This window comes from Sciurus carolinensis, chromosome 14, assembly GCF_902686445.1.
Source record: "Sciurus carolinensis chromosome 14, mSciCar1.2, whole genome shotgun sequence".
NCBI lineage: Eukaryota > Metazoa > Chordata > Mammalia > Rodentia > Sciuridae > Sciurus > Sciurus carolinensis.
The window spans coordinates 50,191,174-50,213,932 of record NC_062226.1 but is presented as its reverse complement, the minus strand read 5'-3'; the positions used below and the strand labels follow the sequence as shown (position 1 = coordinate 50,213,932).

The 22,759-nt window shown below is 34.5% G+C and overlaps 1 protein-coding gene across 1 annotated transcript in view; it reads left to right on the top strand.

Moving 5' to 3' along the window:
• The window catches only part of Focad (focadhesin), a 299,217-nt gene that overhangs the window by 141,100 nt on the left and 135,358 nt on the right, over positions 1–22,759 (top strand). Inside the window, exons 12-15 of the mRNA XM_047524416.1 lie at positions 5,922–6,026; positions 6,272–6,373; positions 6,893–7,023; positions 9,314–9,440. Coding sequence (XP_047380372.1) covers positions 5,922–6,026; positions 6,272–6,373; positions 6,893–7,023; positions 9,314–9,440 — 465 coding nt within the window. The remainder of the gene's footprint in view (positions 1–5,921; positions 6,027–6,271; positions 6,374–6,892; positions 7,024–9,313; positions 9,441–22,759) is intronic.

Genomic DNA, 22,759 nt, shown 5'->3' with positions numbered 1-22,759 from the left:
GTAAGGTAATATCTCATAATGGTTTTGATTTGTATTTATCTAGCAATTACTGACATTGAGCAACTTTTTATGTATGTGTTAGCCATTTGTATGTTTACTTTGGAGAAATATCCTTCTCCCCTCTTAAAATTGAGTTGTTATTATTTTGTTGTAGGGTTCCTTACATATTTTGGGTATTAACCCCTTATCAGATAAGTGGTTGGCAGACACTTCCTCCTAGTCCATAGGTTGCAAATTACCCTGTTAATTGCTTGTTATGCTTCAGAGAAGATTTTTAGTTGATGGAATCCCCTTTACTCTTTTTATTTGTGCTTTTGGTGTCAGATCAAAGAAATTATTGTGAGACCAATGTTATAAAGTTTTTCTGCCATGTTTTCTTCTAGGAGCTTTATTTCAGATCTTATGCTGAGCTAATTTCCTTCTATTTTTATTATAAGAAGTGTTGAATTTTGTCAAATGCTCTTTCTGCATTTCTTGAGATAATTATGTGATATTTCTATCTTTTGTTTTATTAATGTGATCTGTCATATTGATTGCTTTTCATGTTTTAAACATCCTTGCACCCCTGAAATGAATCCCACTTGATCATGGTGAATGACCTTTTTAATGTGCTGCTGAGTTCAGTTTGCTAGTAGTTATTTGAAGATATTTGCACTTGTGTTCATCAGGAATCTTGTCCTGTAGTTTGCTTTCTTGTTATATATTTGTTCAACTTTGGTAATCAGGGTAATTCTGGCCTCATAAAATTAGTTTGGAAGTATTTTTTTCCCTTAATTTTTTTTTGGGGGGTGGGGGCAGGATTTGGGAAGGATTGATGTTAATTTTTAAATGATTGGGAGAATTCTTCAGTGAAGCCATTGGGTCTTTGGAATTTTTGTTGAGAGTCTTTTTTTCTTTTCCTTGCTGTACTGGGAATTGAACCCAGTGCCTCACATATGCTAGGTAAGCACTCTACCACTTTGCTACATCTCTAGCCATTTTAAATTTTTTGTTTAGACAAAGTCTCACTTAAATTACCTAGACTGGCCTCAAACTTGCAATCCTCCTGCTTCAGCCTCCTGATTAGCTGGAATTATAAGTGTGTTCCATCATGTTGGGAGTTTTTTTTTTTTTTAATTTTTGAATTAAATTCAATCTCCTTCCCAGTTATGGGTTTACTTTACTCAGAATTTATCCATTTCTTCTAGATAACCCAGTTTGTTGAAATAAAATCATTTATATTAGTCTTTTATAATTCATTTTATTCCTTTAGCATAGTTTCAGTGTCTCCTCTTTTACATCTGCTTTTATTTATTTGTGTCTCTTCCTTCCCCCTTACTCTAGCTAAAAATGGGTTAATTTCATGGATCTTTTCATAAAATCTGTCTTCTTCCTTTAAGCAATGTTGTTCTTGTTTTCTAGTTTCTTGTGGTATAAAACTAGGTTCTTTTGAGATTGTTTTTCTTTTTTGATGAAGACATTTACAGCTCTAGACTTCTTAGTGCTGCTTTTTATTCTTTCCATAAGTTTTGGTTGGTTGTGCTTTCATTTGTCTGAAGATATTTTCTAATTTTCCTATTGATCTCTTCTTTGATCCATTGGTTGTTCAAGAATTGTTGTCTAATTTCCCTGTATTTGTGATTTTTTTAGTTTCCCTCTCTTATTGATTTCTATTTTCATTCTGTTGTAGTTGAAAAGGACATTTGGCATGATTTCAAACTCTTAAATTTGATGACTTATCTTGTGACCTAACATAAGATCTCTCTTGCTGACTGTGCCATGTGTGATTGAGAGGAACACACCTTCTGCTGTTATGGAGTAGAATGTTCTGTATGTCTGTTAGTACTGTTTGGTCTATAGTGGTGTTCAAGTCCTCTCTTTACTTACTGAAAGTGGTGGGATTATGGAAGTCTTCAACTACTATTATGTTGTGTTCTATTTCCCTCTTCTACTATTATTGTGTTGCTGTCAATGTTTGCTTTTTACATTTAGGTTCATATATCAGCTTTATGTATATATACACATATATTTGTAAATTTTGTCATTATGTAATGTCCTTCTTTGTCTCTTGTGACATTTTTGACTTAATGTCTATCTTAAGTATGGTTACTGTGTTCTCTATTACCATTTGTTTTGAATACCCTTTAACTTTCATACTATGTTTCATCTAAAATGAGCCTTGTAGATTGTTTATAGTTGGATATTGTTTTCTTCATTTGTTCAGTTACTCTGTGTCATTTCATTGGGAGTTTAATTCATTTACTTTAAAAACAATCAGTAGCATGAAAGGATTTAAAATTTCCATTTTGTTAACTGTTCTTTGGTAGCTTGTTGGCTCTCTTTTTTCTCTTGTTGTCATCTTTTGTACTTCATTTTATGTGTTGTGTTTTGATTCCATATTCATTTTCTTTTGTGTATCTCATGATTATTTTCTTTATGATCACCATGAGGCTTACATGAAACATCTTGTACTCATAACACTATTTTAAGCTGATTGACAACATATATATACACACATACATACACACGCACACTTGAATCACATACATAAACTCTATTCTTTTACTTTTTGCTTTCTGATGCTACAAATTACTTAGATTGTCCATTTCCATAGTTTAGGACTTCTAATTATTCATACTTTCGTCTTAACTCATATTCCAGAATCGAAAGTGATTTATGCACCATGTTACCACATTATAGGATTTTGTATTTTTTAATAAATATTTACCTTTGCCAGAAAATTTTATACTATCCTGTGCCTTTGTTCTCATCTGGTGTCCTTTCATTTCAACTCGAATTACTTTTTTTTTTTTTTTTTAAACATTTCTTGTAAGGCAGATCTTGTGGTAGTGAAATCTCTCTGCTTGATTTATCTGGGAATATCTTTATTTCTCTTTCTAGTTCTGAAGGATGGTTTTGCCAGATACAGTATTCTTGGTTGGCAGTATTTTTTTTTTTTTTTTTTTTTCATTGCTTTGATTATTTCATCCCATTCCTTTCTGGATTGCAAGATTTCTGATGAGAAATCTACTGGGATAATCTTATGGGGACTCCCATAACAATCCCATGATTCTAAATCAATTTGTTTATCAAAGACTTGAACTCAGGATGTGAAAAGAGAAAGCATTGAGATTTTTGAAGCCAGATCTCAAGATAATTAATTATGGGGGTCCTTACCAGATTATTTTAAATTTAGTTAAATTCTTTTTCTTTTCCTCCTACCTCTTAATAGTATAAGGCTCAAGGGCTGGTAATGACATCTCAAATAAATAAATATATTTACATGTTATTTAATTATGAACACTTCAACCCACATTTAATATTATGCAAAAAAGATATTTTCCACAGATATACAACTGTATCTTTTTTTTTTTTTTTTTTAAGTAAAATGTCAATTGTTTTATTCTTTCCATTTAGCTGGACATTTAATTTGGGCTATCATCCCTCAAAACTGTTTTAAGTTTAAGATTATTTCACACATTGTTTCTTTATTTCTGAGGTGGCCAGAGAAAAAGACACATAACTTCTGTAGGGCCAATGCTCTTAAAAAAAAACCAAAAACCAAAAAAAATCCCATACTTTTAGGCATAAATACAGTGCTTTATTTCTCTCTTGACAATATAATTAAAACATTTGTTTAAAAGCCACATGACGAAATACACTATTTTATAAGATGCCACTAAATGCGCTGATTGCCTTTCCCAGAACTAAGAATCTGTCAGAGTGTCTTGGTAGAAATCTTCCCACAAGGGTATAATTCATTCGAGACCAGTGCAAGGCAATCTAAGATAACCTTTTGTTTTAATTAAAATGGGAAATAAGAAGGCAATTCAAAAATTTGTCTCCCTTCATTTGCCCAAGGTGAGAGAGTGATAGAATTTCTGTTCTGTTAAAAACATCATAAATTCTGGCTGTGTGCTGAGAGGCTGCCGTCATTGCATGCGGAACTCCTCGTGCCGCCATGGTACAGCAGGATCAGGATCATTAATGAATTAATGTTTCACCGTCACTTTTTTGGTGGTGAGGTTAAGAAGATATTTTTCCTTCCTGAAATTGAATTAAAGGAGATGTCTTCTAACCTTAGAAGGAACAAGCTTTCTAAGATTAGAACAGATAGAGGAAATTAACAAACACTGGACAACTAACCTTTGAAATGCAGCACATGAAATATAATTTTTTATTTTGGCACTCCATTTTGTACTACCAAACTAAGTACCTCGCTCTTAGTAGACATTCATCAAATGATTTTGAATTGAATTTTTCAAAGTAGCCTTATTAAGGTATAATATTATTCAATTCACTCATTCAAAGTATACAATTCAGTGGTTTTTAGTATATTTACAGAGTTGTACAAATCTCACTGCAGTCAATTTGAGCACACTTTTATCACCTTTGAAAGAAACTCCATAGTCATTTTTAGTTACTCCCTATTTCTTCCTCCCTGATCCCTTTCCCTATCCCCCCAAAAGTCCTGGGCAACCACTAACCTAATTTCTCTCTTTCTAGATTTGCCTATTCTGGGCATATCTTTCATATAATTGAGATCTCATGTGTCTTATAATTGACTTTTCTCATTAGCCTAATGTTTTTAAGGTTCATCTGTATTGTAGCTTGTATCAGTACTTCATTTCTTTTTATGGCTGAACAATATTCCTTGGTTTAGTTATATTACATTTTATTTTTCAATTTATCAGTTGCTGACCATTTCTATGGTTTCTACTTTTGGAACAGTATGAATAATGCTACTATTTACATTAATCTACAGGTTTTATCTAGACATGTTTTAGTTTTAGCTCTTATATTTAGGTCTGAAATCCATCATGATGTGAGAAAGGGGTCCAGTTTTATTCTTTCACCTGTAGATATCCAGTTGGTGGAATTCAGCACTATTTTACAAAGATACATTTATTTTTTCCCATGACATTTTTTTCCCTGTCAAAACTGTCAAAAACAAATTGATTATAAATGTAGGCATTCATTTCTGGACCCTATATTCTATTCCACTGAGCTATATTTTTCTTCTCATGTTTGTATCATACAGTTTTGATTATTGTAGCCTTATAGTAAATTTGGAATTTCTCAAACTTCCCAATTCCAGATTTGAATTTGAGTCCTCAAATTTTGTTCTTCCTCCTCAAGATTGTTTTGTCTATTCAGAGTATCTTGCTTTTACATATGAATTTTAAGACTAGTGTCTCAATTTTTGCAAGGAAACCAGCTTCCATTTTGTTAGGGATTGCATTTGTAAATGAATTTGGGAAATATTTCCATCTTAATAATTTTACGTTGTGTGATCCATGAATAAATTTTTTTTTCTCATTTTGTTATGTGTAAAGATTGAAATAGGAACCTAGAGAAATTTTAATCCATTAATCCCCAGTCCCTTTTAATATACCAATTTTAATTATTTTGCATTGGAAGAACCCCTAGAATATTTCATTATTCTGGGAGTTATTTTGTTGGTTTTTAAAAAATATTTATTATTTGTCATTGGTCTGTTTGTTTATTTATTTATTTATTTATTTATTTATTTATTTATTTATTTATATGCGGTGCTGAGGATCGAACCCAGGGCCTCACACATGCCACACAAGCACTTTACCATTGAGCCACACAACCCCAGCCTCAATTTTGTTATTTTTAATATAGCTTAAATTTTGACTTTGTTAGAACTGCAAATTTCTTTGGGGTAAAATATATATTAACTTTTGTGTTGTTCTGAGTTAATGTCATGGTTGTCTAAGAAAAATACTGTTTGGAATCTAATTATAAAAAGTGGAATGCTATTGGTTCTATGAAAAAGTGGAATTGCCATTAATAACAAATAGCTAACTGACATTTCTGTTTTCTAATTTTTTCATTGTCATATTCCTTTCAAGAAAAAGAGATAAACATTGATTTATAATAAGTTATGATTAACATATTATTTACATTTATCTTAGGTACCTAATCTGATTCCAGTTTTAATGTTCAAATTGGGAAGACCACTGGAACCTATATTATATAATGACATATTGTATACTTTACCGATGCTTGGTGTTCACAAGGTTAGTATGTTAATCAGTTTAGTGGGAGAAAAAAAAAAGAAAGTTTTCCCTGAGGTCCTGTGCCCCAGGATTGCTAGCTAGCCCTTCCCAAAGTTATTTCCCATCCTCTGAGAAGATGGGTGATATTTCAGTAAACTTCCATTTTAGTCTTCACTTAATAGTAAGGAATTTAAAATGCTTTTGACAGTCTTCAGGCTGTTTACATTTACATTTATGAATCCAGACTTCCTTTAATATTTTCCTAGGTGTGTGTAGGACAGATTCTGCGAGTAATCCAACTGCTTGGAACTACCCCACAACTAAGAGCTGTCACTTTGCGCCTATTGACATCTTTGTGGGAAAAACAAGTAAGCTCAGAAATGCACTTGTATGAGTATTAACATGTTCCTTTCACTGAAGAAAAATGTCATTATGTGTGACAGTGCTTTGATTTAGTGGTATTAATGAGTGGCATCAATTGCATTGAGAAATTTTGATTTATTGTGATGTATTTGATCTATAATACAGTCAGTTCTGATTGGCTCTCAGAGTAACTGAGAATATAAAATAATCTTATTTCCTTATTTATGAAATTTATATTTCCATTTGTGTAAGAAAGTAATGGAAATATGGTTGTAAGTAATTAGAGCCTTTGTAATTAGGATGACACATAGCCACTTTCTTCTTGTTTTATGAAATGAAATGGTACATGGGTCTGTAAGAAAATCCTCAGTAATCACAACAGCATTCTTCTATGCTGATTAGAAGAAATGCATTATAATTTCAATGCAAATGTAAGATTTGGAGGTGAACATGCTGCATAAAAGGAGATAATGATTATTCAACTTACATTGGAAATTACCTTTTTCGTGAAATTGCCTTATTAGGATCGTGTGTATCCTGAGCTTCAGCGTTTCATGGCCATGTCTGATGTGCCTTCTCTCTCTGTGGGCAAGGAGCTGCAGTGGGAAAAACTGATTGCAAAAGCGGCATCAATCAGAGATATATGCAAGCAAAGGTAAGATGTGCTTAATTCTTAGGGATATGTATTGTGATATATATATATACTTATATATATATATAAATACATATATATGTTTCTTTACCTTAAATTTTTTCTATTTTATGAAAGAATAAAGAATTTTTCAATGCATGTTTTCTGATTACAATTTTTTTTCTTTTTTGGTGGGTTCTGGGAATTGAACTCAGGGGTACTTGACCACTGACCTGCATCCCCAGCTCTATTTTGTATTTTATTTAGAAACAGGGTCTCACTGAATTGCTTAGCACCTCACTTTTACTGAGGCTGACTTTGAACTCATGATCCTCCTGCCTCAGCCTCCCAAGCTGCTGCGATTACAGGCATGTGCCATCACACCTGGCTGATTGCAAAATTTAGTACTACTGTACATTAACTTTGAGAAGCAAGTATGTCTTTCCTTTGCAGGTCTAGTCTTGTATCTATACTTATGAGATATTTATATCTCTGGATAACAATTTAATATTATAGTAAAACATATGATGCAATGTTTTCTATTTTTCTGTATGTAAATTCCTGAAAGCTAAGCAGTGGACTATAGTCCTAAGACATTCTTTTTTATATTCTTCCTAGTGTTTTTATAGGGAAGACCTTATGTGTGACTCATTGTATGGAATTATTAGGACTTATAACAAGGAAGGAAATGATGTTGAATTTCCATCTAAACTTTAAGCATAGATAAAAATAGGGAGCTGACAGTTCTAGGTTAGAGATTACTAAATAGGCTAGAGGAGGTAAGACTGAAATAACACAAGCAAAGCTCTAGCTTTCCATTTTTTTTTTCTTGCATAGGATGAGGTAAAAATATTTGCAGAGGAAATAGATTGAGTGCTTTTGAATTCATTCATAGTTCTGCGGTTTTGTGTATTGATTGTGCCTCTGCCTTGTAGCATTCTGGGGGCTTCTCACTTATTGTCAGTGACTACAGTGTGGATGGTGCTTCCTTCAGTCAGGTGATCAGATGGCCCAGATTTTGATCATATGGATGATTCCTGTTTCATCCTGGTCAGAATTATTGGAATCTAAGCCCTAGCGATTCTGCTTATTTTCTAGGCTTCTGCCTTTCTGCAACACAAAAACATTTGCCTCAGAGCAAATTATAAAAAATATGTAGCCCAAGACCTGGGAGTCTGCATTTTATTGAGATGTTGGCATGGAAAAAATTTCAGAGATGAGAGGTTAATAGCAGACATTCTGATTTTACATACTTAAGGCTGAGGTTCAGGAGAGGCTGGCTATCAGGACAGTTCAGAGATTATGGATAACCGATTCAGTGTTCCTTTCAGATATTACCTTATGATAGGTCCGATTTTTCCAGCTTTAGAAAATCATTTCCATTTGTGGGGCAATGAAAAAATGGAATCCCATGAGACCATTTCCTCTATTGACATTTTGTTAATTAGAAAAATATATCATTGAGCGCAATCAGGAATTCAGAGAAAGACCTGTGTAACTCTGAAGTTAAAGATGCTCTGGGGACAGCATGGTAGACGAGGAACAGATAGGAGGAAGGGGAGAAGGATGAGTGAAGTGTTCTGACTGTGCCTGGTGGAAGACAGGCACTCAGTTGTATTCTCTATCAGTATTTTTATCATCTTCAGTACTGTGATGAGTATTATGATGTTGGTATTTCTACTACCATAAATCATCTTATGATCAAATCTCTGCTTTCATAGTGCCTGGTCTCAGAGCAGCCACCAGGCTAAAATAGCTCTGTCTTTACTAATAATCTCAATAAGATAAGTCAGTATTTTTTTTTATCATTATTATAGACTTGACTTTTTCTCAATTCAGACAAGATAGGATTTCTGATTTAGGAGAATAAAACTTGTTATGAAATATTTTTTGAATAATATTTCTGTGTAAAAAATGAGCATCGTCATAGTAGAAATGAACATGATTATACAAATTTACAGAGAAACACATGATGTTAGTATTTGAGGGTCAACATATATTAGGTACTTGGAGAAAGAAAAGTAATAATGCTTTTTGCTCAAAAGATGTGGGAATGGGGCTGGGTGTGGTGGCACGTGTCTGTAATCCCAGCCACTTGGGAGGTGGGGGCAGGAGGACTGTGAGTTCAAGGCTAGCCTGGGCACACTTGGCAAGAACCTGTCTCGAAACGCAAGAAAAGAAAACAGGACTGGGATGTAGCTCAGTGTGTAATGCTCTGGGTTTCATCCCTAGTACTATAAAAATGAAAACAAAAACTGGTAATAGTGATAGCTTTTTGTCTCAAATTTTGATTTAGAATCGTCATTTCTTGCAGGCCCTATCAACATGGTGCGGACATGTTGGCAGCCATTTCTCAGGTGTTGAATGAGTGCACCAAGCCTGATCAAGCTACTCCAGCAGCCTTGGTGTTACAAGGTCTTCATGCACTCTGCCAAGCTGAAGTAGGTGCTTTCAAGTTGTTTTGGTTAACTGGAGAAAATCATTTTAAAAGCTATGGTAGCTACCAGGATATAAGATTAGATTCAGGTAATAAAAGTCTGAATATTAATTCTCAGAGATTTTTGTTTGGAAGAGTAAAGAAGTATCTTTAAAATTATTTCTAGAAAAGTTTCTTAAAACATCTAGTCATGTGGACATTCTCACCAAAGAAAATCTGACTTTTGTCTTTTTCCTTGTTCTTATTTATTCTTATTAAAACAGAAAGGATATTTATGTTTGTAGAACTCTTGAATGTATTACTTAATTTTGTGACTAGAACACCTTAGATTCAGGTGAGATGAGGAAATTGGTGCAGTCCAGTGACATTTATGTAACCTGCAAAAATTAATATTGACTTGATGATTGGCAAAGGAATCTTCCTTTCCCAGTGATTAGAAGTTGGGGAGGGTAAGCATCAGAACTGAACTCATAAGCCATTTTCTGAACTTTAGACTACTTCCAGAATTACAACATAGCAGAGAATCTTTACTATCTTGAAAAAAATATGATAATTGCATCAAAGACCATTCATTGACCTAGCCAAAGTTTTTGACATGGTGAATGTATATATTGTTGCTTTTAGTGAATGAGAATAAGTGGAATTCTCTTTAGGTTATGGCTAATTATGGGTGATAATGAAAGAATCATATAAGGATGTAGGCAACAACTATATTGAGTGTTTATATGCTCAAGCCCCTGTGCTAAGTGCTTTTCTGGTACATATTCTGCAACATAGGAATTATCACCTTTTATGACTGAGAAAAATAGACCTCAGAGAGAAGTTAGATCTTTGTTCAGGATCTTGGTAAAAGAATAAACTTGTGTTCTTTTGTGTGGACACTTCATCAGATAGTGAACATCAATGCTATTTGGAAACTGGTGTGTGGTAAGGACAGTGCTTTCAAATCATGTGCTCAGTAGTTAGAGAAGTTGTTAGAACTTTAAGGTAGAAGACAGTTACAGGAAGGGATTACTGCTTATTCCTTCAATCACTTTAGGGATTTGGGAATTCATTTTAATAATCATATTACTAGACTAGATTTATTTATACTAATAAATCTAAGCCTCATGTTTAAACCAGTTTTGAGCAGAAACTGAGAGAATTCTATACTTCCCTTTCCCAAAATTGACCATTTTTACTATTTTGAAGTATTTTGTTATTTTTTACAAATAGGCATCAATTCATTTCTGAAATTAACTTTTTTCCCTAATAAATCATGATTCAGTCTTACTATTTCTAGAATTCCAATCCTTTCTGCTGTTCCTGTAAGGTTTATGGTCTGCCAAGGCTTACTAACTCATAAAAGATGCCCTGAGTCTGGCACTGGCTTTTCTCTTTCCATTTTTGTAAGGCATCATCATTTTCTGTGGTTAGTACTCAAGATATGAAAAATGTTCCCTGGTGTGGTTGAAAGCATCTTTGTTTTAGACACTTGTGGAACTTTATCTGATATATACTAGTTGTTACCTGTGTGTCCTTTAGCTAATTAACCTCTCAGAGACTTTGTTTCTTCAAATGAAGATAAAATCAGATTATAGAGAAAAAACTTAGCATAATGTCTACTAGTATCTACCCATATAGATGTTCTCTAAATGTTGAACTTTCTCTGGATATGAATTAGTACTTATTTGGATATAATTAGTGCCCTCAAGGAGGGACTAAATAATTCTTTAATTTTTCCCCTGAAACTAATATGTGATGTGATAGTAATTTAACTTTTTCTTCCAAATGGCATCTCATTCTTTCATTAAAAAGCTATTGCTACTCCATCGTGTACTTAACCGAGAGCAGTTGGAATTGCTGAATATTTTGTCCCAACTCTAGTCTCCCAATCTAAATGATTACCCCCATTATTATACAGTGCTACTTCATTCTCACATTCTTTTGTACTCTAGAAGAATTGAGCCATCTTATTGAGATATTTTATAAAACCTGTCTCTTATTTTGATGCCTCAGTAGTCCTTCCTGCATTTGATTAAAGGTTTCCTTTCCCATTATGCCCCCCACTAACATTATGAAATCGAAGTCCCACATATTTTTATCAAAATTCTCTTTTAAGAAACTTCACTAATATATTGCATATTAAATAAGAATTCCGTTTGTTGTCTATCCATAAAGCTGTTAGTTTCCTGAAGTCCTTTTTATAGCAAGATGGGCATTAATAAATAATAAAGCAATACCAGCAGTTAACTTCATTTTACTTTAAAGAATTGCTTTGTTACCCTTTGTTTTTCACCTGTTCCTTGTCTAGAGTATAAACTATACTTATTTAAAGTATTTATAAATACTTTATTTTTACTTATTTATACTTATTTATGCTTATTTGATATGCATACATTATACATCCCTTGCTTTCTTTATAGAAACGATAAATGTCCTGAGTTGTAGTATTTGTTGAAACTATGTTCCTGTTAGTTTTGTTAATAAAAGTGTTCTTTTTAAATGTTTGGTAATGAATAGCTTTATGTTTATCTAAATAAGTAGAAATAATCTATTTCCCTTTGCATTTTGATGGTAGTACTGTATATCTTGGTTTTGTTTAAGGCTTTCCAGGCTTTGTGTGTGTGCTTCCGTTATTTGTGAAGCTGCTGTTGTGATAGTCTGTGCTGTGTGTAGAAGTTTTAAAACCCACAGAATTCAGCAGCCCTGGCTGGACCGCACTCACTACTTTTGGACTAATCTTTTGCTTTCTGGCCAGTGTGCTGTCCTGGGGCATCAGCATGCATTTTTAGAAGCTGTTTGCTCTGCCTGCCACCAGTTTCAAGAATGAAAATATTCAGCATAGTTAAAAATCCATTTCCCAGCAGCATTTGGTAGTGATTTGTCTATCCATTACTTTTCAGATCCTTGACTTTCAAATATCATTAAGAGCAGAGAAAGATATCCTGAAACAACAAAATGAACCTAATCTACAAGAATAAGAATAATCAGAATAAGCCCAACTTTGAGAAAACATCTCAGTTAGAAAGCTGTGTAGAATCAAATTTTGCAAGGACTTTCTGAACTTTACTTTTGTGTAAGAGGTAACACTTTTCCTAAGGTTGACAACACCTGTTTTGAAGTCACAATGTGAAGTTTATTTATCATCAGTAGAGTCTTAGAGTTACTGCTGCTTGCTCATTTGCATGGTGGCCAAAGAGAGGTGTTGGAAAGGATGGAGTCTACCCAAATACCAGCTCTGTCAGGGTGAAGATTTAGTTTCCAGTAGGGTTTCTCTAGTGTTTCTTTGCCGAACAAAAAATAGAAGCCTCTGGGAGTCTTGGCTGGCCATCAAGACAAGAGTGTAATTTGACAGTTTGGAATTAGAAAAGAAGTTTATGCTTTCTTTTACATTATTGACATGTTGATTTGAACTTTTTACATTTCCCTTTTAGGACTGAACCACTTTTTAAAAACTATAGCTAACATTTTGTGGGTATCTAGTATGAACTTGGATATCATATGATATAGGGATTGTAAGATTTCATTTTATAATGAGGACATGGAGACTCTGGTGATTTAGCTAACTTTCTGAAGGTCACGTGGCTCACAGAAGTAGACCCAAGACTCTGAGCCTCATGTTCTTCTGCTACTCCCAGGTTTCCTTCCTTTGAAAAATGTGGGCATTAAAAAAAAGTAATTTTATTTATCTTGAATCCAAGGGTTTATCATTTTCAAAGGAAGATAATATTCTTTTTTTTCTTAAATTTTTTTTAGTTGTCAGTGAATCTTTTATATTGTTCATTTATATGTGGTGCTGAGTATCAAACCCAGGACCTCACACATGCCAGGCAAGCGGTCTACCACTGAGCCACAACCAAGCCCAGAAAATAATATTCTTGCATTCTTTTCCTTATGTTCCATCTGGCATTTAATTTTCTTGCTTTCTGACTTTATACAGAATAATGATTTTAAGAAACAATATTCTTACTCTTTTAGAAATAAGTTTTATTGAGTATAATTCATCCATTTAATGTGTTATCATTCAATGTTTTGAATGTATTTACAGTCATACAGCTATCTCCACAACAATTCTTAGAACATCCTTATCACCTGTCCTGCCCAAATAAAACCCCATACCCTTTGGTTCTTATCCTTTCCCCCATATTCCACATTCCCCCCAGCCTTAGGCAACTGCTTATCTATCTTCTCTTTCAACAAGTTCATCTATTCTGGATGTTTCATATAAGTGGAAACAGAATATATGGTCTGTTGTCTTTTGTGACCAGCTTCCTTCATACACATTGTGTATTCACATTATGTATGTTGTAGCAGGTGTCAGTACTTCGTTTCTTTTTTATATTTGAATAATAATCTATATGGCTTTACCGCATTTCATTTATTTATTTGTCAATTGATGGACATTTGGATTTATTCTTATTTTTCTGGCATTATGAATAATACTGTTCTGAACATTTGTTTACAGGTTTTTATGTGGACATGTTTTCATTTTGGAGGTCTAGCATTGTGAGTAGAATTGCAGGGTCATGCAGTAACTCTGTTTTAACCATTGAAGGAACTACCAGACATTTCCAAAGTTATTGCCATTTTACATTGGCACTAGCAATGTTGTATGAAGGTTCTAATTTCTCTAATTAATCCTCACTAATACTTAGATTAATTTCTCTAATTAATCCTCACTAATACTTATGATCTCTTATCTTTTTAAAATTTATTGGTTCTTTTTAGTTACATTATAGTAGTCTATTTTGATATAGTTATACAAGCATGGAATATATATTTTATTCTAATTAGGACCCTTTGGCTGCAAATTAGTGCAGCCACTCTGGAAAGAAGTGTGGAGACTCCTTAGAAAACTTGGAATGGAACCACCATTTGACCCAGCTATCCCACTCCTTGGCCTATACTCAAAGGACTTAAAATCAGCATACTACAGAGATACAGCCACATCAATGTTCATAGCTGCTCAGTTCACAATAGCCAGATTGTGGAACCAACCTAGATGTCCTTCAATTGATGAATGGATAAAGAAACTGTGGTATATATATACAATGGAATATTACTTGGCCATAAAGAATGATAAATTTATGGCATTTGCAGGCAAATGGATGAAATTGGAGAATATCATGCTAAGTGAGATAAGCCAATCTCAAAAAACCAAAGGACGAATGATATCGCTAATAAGTGGATGATGACACATAATGGGAGGTGGGAGGGGTTAGTGTTAGGGTTTGAGTTAGGATTAGGGAGGGGGGCAAGAATGGAGGAAGGAAGGACTGTATAGAGGGAAAAGAGGGGTGGGAGGGGTGGGGGGAAGGGGAAAAATAACAGAATGAATCAAACAACATTACCCTATGTAAATCTATGATTGCACAAATGGTATGCCTTTATGCCATGTACAAACAGAGAGACAACATGTATCCCATTTGTTTACAATAAAAAAAAATTAGGACCCCCTTCTTGTGATATACATTATGGTGGAATTCACTGTGGTATATTCACACATTTCCTAGGAATATTATGTCAGCTTCATCCACTGTCTTTACTTTTCCCATCCTCCTTCCCTTCCCTTTACTCCCCTGTGTCTAATCCACTGAACATCTATTCTTCCCCTCCCCCCACTTATTGTGGGTTAGCTTCCACATATCTGAAAACATTCGATGTTCGGTGTTTGGGGATTGGCTTATTTCACTTAGCATGATAGTCTCAGATCCATCCATTTACTGGCAAATGTCATAAAATCATTCTTAATGGCTGAGTAATACTCCATTGTGTATATATACCCCATTTTCTTTATCCATTAATTTGTTGAAGGGCACCTAAGTTGGCTCCAAAGCTTAACTTATTTTCTTAATACAATGCCCATTCTGCCGGTAGGAACTGGTATTTGATGTGATTTGTATTTATATTTCCCTGATGATGAATGACATTGAACATCTTTTCTTATTCTTATTGACCACTTGTGTTACCATTTGGTACAAAAGTCTCTTCAGATCCTTTCAATATTCTCTTTTTCCTTGCCTTTAGTCCCTGCTTAGACAAGTTGTTTTTCAACAACTTATAGGAATGATGAGTGAAACAATTTTGTTCTGAAACTTCTAAGTATGGGATACTGAGAAAGCATGAGCTTGATTTGGGGGCCCTTTATTTCAGAGAGTTTATCCAACCATATAAAAGGTAGATGAAACACACATATTATGTTCTTCTTTGCTATTCTGTTTATGTGCCTCGTTTTCGTTTCCTTTTCCTTCCTTCATCCCTCCCTCCCTCCCTCTCCCCTTCCTTCCTCCCTTCCTCCCTTCCTTCCTTCTTTCCTCTCTCTCTCTCTCTTGCTCTCTTTCTTTTTATGTGTGTGTGTGGGTTCTAGGGATTGTTGTAGTGTGTATTAATACTTCATTTTTTATGACCGAGTAGAATCCATTATGTAGGTGCATCAGATTTTATTTATCCATTCATCAGTTGATGGACAATTGGCTTGCTTGTTTTTGTGTGTGTGTTATTGGAAATAACAGTGCTCTGAACATTTGTGTACAAGATTTTGTGTGGATTTTTTTTTAAAGTATATATCCAAGAGTGGAATTGCTGGATCCACTCTTATGGAAACTTTTAAATGTTTAGGGAACTGCTAGAGTGTTTTCTGAAGTAGTTATACAGTTTTTCATTCCTACTAACATATCTTTTTTATCTGTCTTCCCCAAACAGCAGAGATATCCCTAGGCAGGCATTACCATGGATGAATCATTATCTGTTACCTACATTTTTTACTAAAAACCAAAATGTAGATGTCATATAGGAGAGTTGCCAGAAAAGAGGAGTTTCCTTGACCAATTGCTTGCTTCTCACCTTGTCTTAATAGGTACCATCTTGGACCAGAAAACTATAATGCTTGAAGGATTTCATGTTTGTCTTAATAAGGAAGTTTGTCCTTAGGTAAAAGCCACTAACTTATGCAAATCAGAGTTTATAAAATTATGGCCTATTTTTTGATTACTATAGAATTGATGTTTTAAAGAATTAATTCAGTATTAATAAAAAATCTACAGAGAGGATATCTACTCTCTCTTGATAAGACAGGAATATCATGCAGCACCTCATCTGCCCTTCCACCCTGCAGTCACCACTTGGTGCAAAGAACCATTTAGCATTTCCTTTAGATGTGTGTATACTCTAATTTTCTGCATTTTTTTTTTTTTTACTTCCCATATTTAAACAATCTACCTGACCCAGGTAGTCCTTGTGAGGGTGACCCTTATTTCAATATTACAAGTAACTTTGGATGTGATCTCAGTTTGTCTTTGTAACAAATCTTCCTACATCTTCTTGAATTGCTCTTGATAAAACTTGTTATGTGGGTTGGGAATGTGGCTCAGTGATCAAGTGTTTGTGAAGCGCTAGGTTCAATCCCTAGCATCACAGGAAAAAACAAACAAAAAAGATATTATGTGGTAGTCAGTAAACACGTGAAAGTGTTGACAACATCCTTGATCATTTGGAAATGGATGCTCCTAAAAAGCGTAGCAATACCACATCTTGGAGAAGAGGACTTATATAAGAATATTCATTTTAGCTTTATTAATGACAGCATATTTGAAAGTAATGCAACTGTCCACCAGCTAGTAAATGAATAAGTAAATTACCTATTTGTGTCATGGAATATGGAACAAATCGCTGCTACTTGCACTAACATGAAAGGAGTCAGGCATAAAAAAAGTCTGTCTATACTGTGTGATGCAGTTTTTTTAAATGAAATTCAAGAATAGGTTAAATTAATATATGAGAATGGAAGTCAGTGGTGATTGACCTGGAGTGAGGGTAGTGGGTAGACTAGAAAGGAACATGAGGAAAATTTTTGGGTAGTGATTATGTTTGCACCATCCATTTTAGTAATTGTTAGCCACATGTGGCTAGTGATCACTTGAATTATGGCTAATTCAAATTGTGATGTTCTGTAAGTATAAAATACAGTACAGAAAAATGCAAAGTACAGTTATGTGTTGCATAACATTTTGGTCAACAATTGACTACATATATGATACCAGTTCCATAAAATTATATTGCTTAGTGATGTCATTGCTGTCTTAGTTTAAGTATGCTCTATGACGTTTGCACAATGACAAAAATCATCCACACATCTTTCAGATTGTATCTATCTTATTAAGCATCACGTGACTATATCTCATTGTTAAAATAGTAAAAATTGAGTACATATCAAAATGATGAATATTTTTGAATATATTGGTTGTAAATATAGTGAAGATATTGGGTCAAGATAGTTTTATCTCTTTCCTTTTTTTTGGTACCAGGAATTGAACCCCAGGGGTGCTTAACCACTGAGCCATATCCCCAGCCCTTTTTATATTTTTATTTTGAGACAGGGTCTTGCTAAGTTGCTGAAGCTGGCTTTGAACTTGTGATCCTCCTGCCTCAGCCTTCCAAGCCACTGGAATTAAAGGCGCATGCCACTCTGCCCAGTTCTTTCTCCTTTTTTTGACGTGGTTACTAGAAAATTTAAAAGTGCACCTTTGTCTTGTATTTTCTGAGTCTCTGTCTTGGTCAGGTGGTGCTTATGTGTAAGTGTCATTAGTCAGAATTCACCAACTGTATAGGTAAGATCTGTACTTTTGGCAGGTATATAATTTACTCTACTTCAATAAAACAAACAAAAAAACAAACAAAAAACTACTTTTTTAGTGCCTGTTACCATGTTTGTCATTTGTTATAAGTTACATCCTATATCAAGCATCACAATAGTGTTGTGGATGATGTTTACTAATGAGTTTAGAAAGTCTCACATATCTAACTAACATGGAAATATGTGAAACATGGAGATTTGAATGCTTTCATTTGATTGTAATTTCTGCTCTTCCTACTCTATCATGTTGCTTCACCATGATAAAAGTGTCAGTGTACTTTGGGAACAGTTTGAGTTCTGCTTCTTCAGTCATTGAGAAATCAGCGACTCTAAGTGGCAGTGAATGAGTCATAATATCCCTGAAAGATAATTCTGTAACTGCCTAGGAATCAAGTAACATTGCTACTAATGTTTCAAGGGGGAAAATAACTCCCTGTCTAAACAAATTGCCTAGGGTTGGAGAAGAAACAGCTTATAGTGTGTGCAGAAATGAAAATCAATACATTGTGCTTAAAAAGAGGGCTCATTCACTTTTAACTTTTTCCTCTCTTAAAGTCTTAGGATGGGGATGTGAGGCAGTGCCAGCCCGGTTTCCTTAGTCAGCTGTGAGTCTGTTGTAGCAAAAATTAATAGGCGTTGCAGAATCATGAAGAAAAGCTCTTTCATCTTGCCCAGCTCCATGAGGGTGTTATATTTTCAAAGCAGAGTATTGTACAATTGAGCAATAGATAAGAAGGGGAGGGGCCTTTCCTGGGGATTCTTGACCGCTGGAAGAGTTCATTTCAGGCCATTTGTCACAGCAGTGATTTCCCCGGAAATACCTCGTGCCAAGGTTATGTTTTGGCTATTCTATCCCCTTTTATTTATTTACTTTCTGAAATCATGGTGGAAGGTAGTTGTCTGTGCCCTCTCTCATCATCCTAACCCTTTGTCTAGTGTCTCCTTCCGAGCCCCAGGGGGTGGGAACAATTTTCAATGGGACTCAGCAGGTTTGGAAGGTTTTAGGCAGTTAGTGTGATATAAAAATGGCCAATAGAAATCCTACATTTTGTTTAAGCATTTTTTAGCGTGATAAATATAATTTAGTATGGAAATGTGATCCATTGTTTGATGGCAGGTTTTCTCAGCTATGTACAGTAAGGCTTCTGTCGCCTACTGTGGATTCAGTATTTATTACACCCAGGAACCTTTTTTGTTGTTCGTATGTTTTGTTTGTGGAGACTTTTAAAGGTGGATTGCCTGTCTAACCTTGCAGAGTTGTTGATTAAGTTTAATTTGCTATGCATTAGAGAATAAATTTGCTGGTCTTTTTTGAACTGAGCTCTGTTATTTGTAGTTGGGGCCTATTTTTTGATGCCTTCAGTTCTTCCTGGGCATGAAAACTCTTTTTGTACATTTGTTGAATCTATTTCCATGCTGAGCTTTTTATATACTACACAATGACTCTTTGCAGTTGAAAGTTGTAGTTTGGCCTTCTTTTTAACTTTAAAAAGACAGCAGGAACTTGTCTTTTATTAAACATTTGTAGACATTATAACATTTACTTTGTCTCCCTGCAAGTAGATTTTTAAATATGGTTTTTCATTTTCAAAATAAAATTTTGCCTGCATTACATTTATATAATGTATACTATTCAGCACATACCACACACAAGCTGTGTGTAAAATGTGTAGAGAAATAATGTTTTTTTTTTTTTTTTTTTAAATAGAAAAGAATTTAGCTTTTTACTACTCTTTAATTGGTTTAAAAAATTTTAAGGAAAGCATTTGCAGTAGGAAAATTTAAAATTGTGGCCCTGAAGTTCTTTCACTTTCTGATTTTGCTTCTGTTCTTCAACCCCTTGTTCTTTGCCATCTGCCATTTGCCATTCCCAGATTTGTTATGATCTTTTAAATCAGTTTACTATTAAAAGTCTAGGAACTCAGCTTTTGAAGTTATAACATTTAGGATCTCCCACTGCCCCTGGTATGTTATTGTAAATGGGTTTAAACTTAATTTTGTGTTTAAAGAATTTTTTTATGAAAAGTTTGCTCAGTTGAATCAGGACCACAGTCTCTGAGGATTATTGGTGATGTGAGTAGTCTGTGACCAACATGAACACTGTTCAGGATGTCCAGCCGTGAGTTTCCGGCTCTCAGTCACAAACCCAGGGCATTCTTTAAAAGATCAAACGAATTAGACACTGGGAGGGTTTTAATGATGCCAGTTAACATCAGAGGAGTTTGGCTCAGTGGTTGCAAATTGTGCTCATCTGAATAAATGCCACTGAGCTGGAAATAATGACATGACTAAAATGATGCTAATTGTGTACCATTCTGCCATTCCAGTGAATAAAATATATTTGTTTAAGCTTTTACAGGAGTAGATTTTTCTTTGGGGGGGTAAATGAGGACACGGGGCATAGACAGACAATCTCTGAAGGAGGGCAGTAGAATAAATGACATTAATGTTTTGAAAGGCTTTTGGATTCAGAGATCTGACTATTGTTTTGATACCTTCAAAGAAATTTATAAGTTCTATTCAAAAGAGCATTTTATTCAGCATATGCCCTCAAGTGACCTACAATCATATTTTTATCAAAAATGGCATTCATAGGGGTGCTGCTTAAACCTGTTTCTGTGCTGTATAAATCTTTCCAAAGAATGGAAGTATCTTACCTTCTTCCTGCCTAGCATAAAGGATAACCAAGAGGCTCATTTCTATGAAAAGTAGCGACTCCTGATTGAAGTTAACCTTGATTAGATGATGAAAATCACATTTATTGCATTTAGTGAAAGGACATTAACTTGCTTGTAGTGAGACTTCAACAAGTCTCTTCATGGGTATGGAATTTCTCAGAATGACTTAATAACATGCATGCAAACCCAGAAGTAGTATTTAAGAATGTAATAAATGCATTTTCTTTTAAAACTTGTTTAATTTTAAGTCTGAGAGGCTTCTTATAGTTCACAGGAAAGGATTTCTTAGAGTCTGAACTCTACCATTGGTTGATGTCATTCTAAAGCCTTTTTCAATGTTCTGAGTGGACGCCAGTTATCTTTTGTGATTTAGATGACTTCATACCATATAAGCCTTGCCCCCCCCTTCTTCTTCTTCTTTTTTTTTTTTAGCTTCATTAAAAGTCTCACAATAGCATGGTGGAATGTATTATGCCTTAGGTTCTAAATTCAGCAGTGAGTAAAATGTTCTCTGGGGCACCATTCTTTCTGCTTCAGAGCCATGACACATTGCTTTTACTTATGTAAATTGTCATTTGAGCAATTTGCTTGCTGAAACAATTGACAGGGTCGTATGACTTTGATCTGAAATGGTAGAATTACAGGTCAAACAAAAGGATGCTATTGACCCTGTTTCATTTATGTAACACTTGTAATTTCAGTTGGAGGATGTTTCCTTCTCGTTCACTTGTTTATCTCAGCTCCTCTCTCCATGTTATGGATTTGGTAGGATAATGAATAGCTGTGATGTTTAGTGTGTACAGTAGGGTCTCCAAAGTTTTTGTATAACCAAGTCTACTGAATCAGAACCTGCATAGATGAAGCCTACACCCTATTTAAATGTGTTCCCCAGTGACTTGGTTGTTCAATATTGAAATTTGGGATCATTGTCCAAAACAACAGTTCCTAAAGTGGTTTGTGTATAAGCTTGTCCTGAGGAATGAGAAAAATTGTGATATTTCTTATTTACCTTTGACCTTAAAAAGAGAAGAATTCAACTTTATTAAATTTGTATATAGATTATGGTTTTCCTTACCTGCATTTGCTTCAGAGCTTTATATGTCACCTGTAATAGCAAGGCATCCTGAAGGAAGAGTAGGGCTTCCACATAAAGACTGCTTGGTTGAATACCATCTCTCCTTTGTTAAGTATGGCAGTCCATTATAGTTTGTGAGATAAGTGAATATAGGATAAATATCCATCATTTTATTAACTATGCTGTTTCCAGAAATGGATTATTGTTAGGTTTATCTGAGGTCCTGCGAACCTTTACTTTATGGAATTTCTTCATTCTGTCATTTTATGCCTAAGCACAACGGTGCACAAATTATTTGCCTTTTGTTGTTGTTGTTTTGCACCATGTAAAAATAACTTTCTTTCCTGATGAGTGTGACTTTAAAATAAAAAAAAAAATCAGCATTATTGAGACGTGAGTCACATGTTATAAAATTCATTGTTTTAAAGTATATAATTTGGTGTTTTTTAATATATCACAAAATTTTGCATCACTCACCACTATCAAACTATAGAAATATTTTCATCATGCCAGAGGAAGTCTGAATAATGGCTCCTAAAGATATTCAGGTCTTCACCTGAGAAACTTGCAGTTATTACCTTATATGGCAAAGGGGACAATGAATATGTGATCCAGTTAAGAATCTCAAGATGAGTAGATTATCCTGGATTATCTGGGTGGTACCTAAATGTAATAAGAAGTAGTCCTGTGAGAGATTTGACTACAGAAGAGGAAGAAAAGGATGTGATGCTGAAACAGAGGGTTTCAGGTGATGGGTGTGCAGGTGGCATCATGAACTAAGGAATGAAACCAGCTTCTGAGGTAAGAGAGGGCAGGGAGATGGATTCTCCCCTGGAGCCACAATAGCTTCCTTGATTACAGTCTCATGAAATTCACCTCAGACTTTGAGCTTTCAGAACTGCAAGAGAATGAATTTGTGTTGTTTTAAACCCACCACTGAGCTACAAATGCAGGCC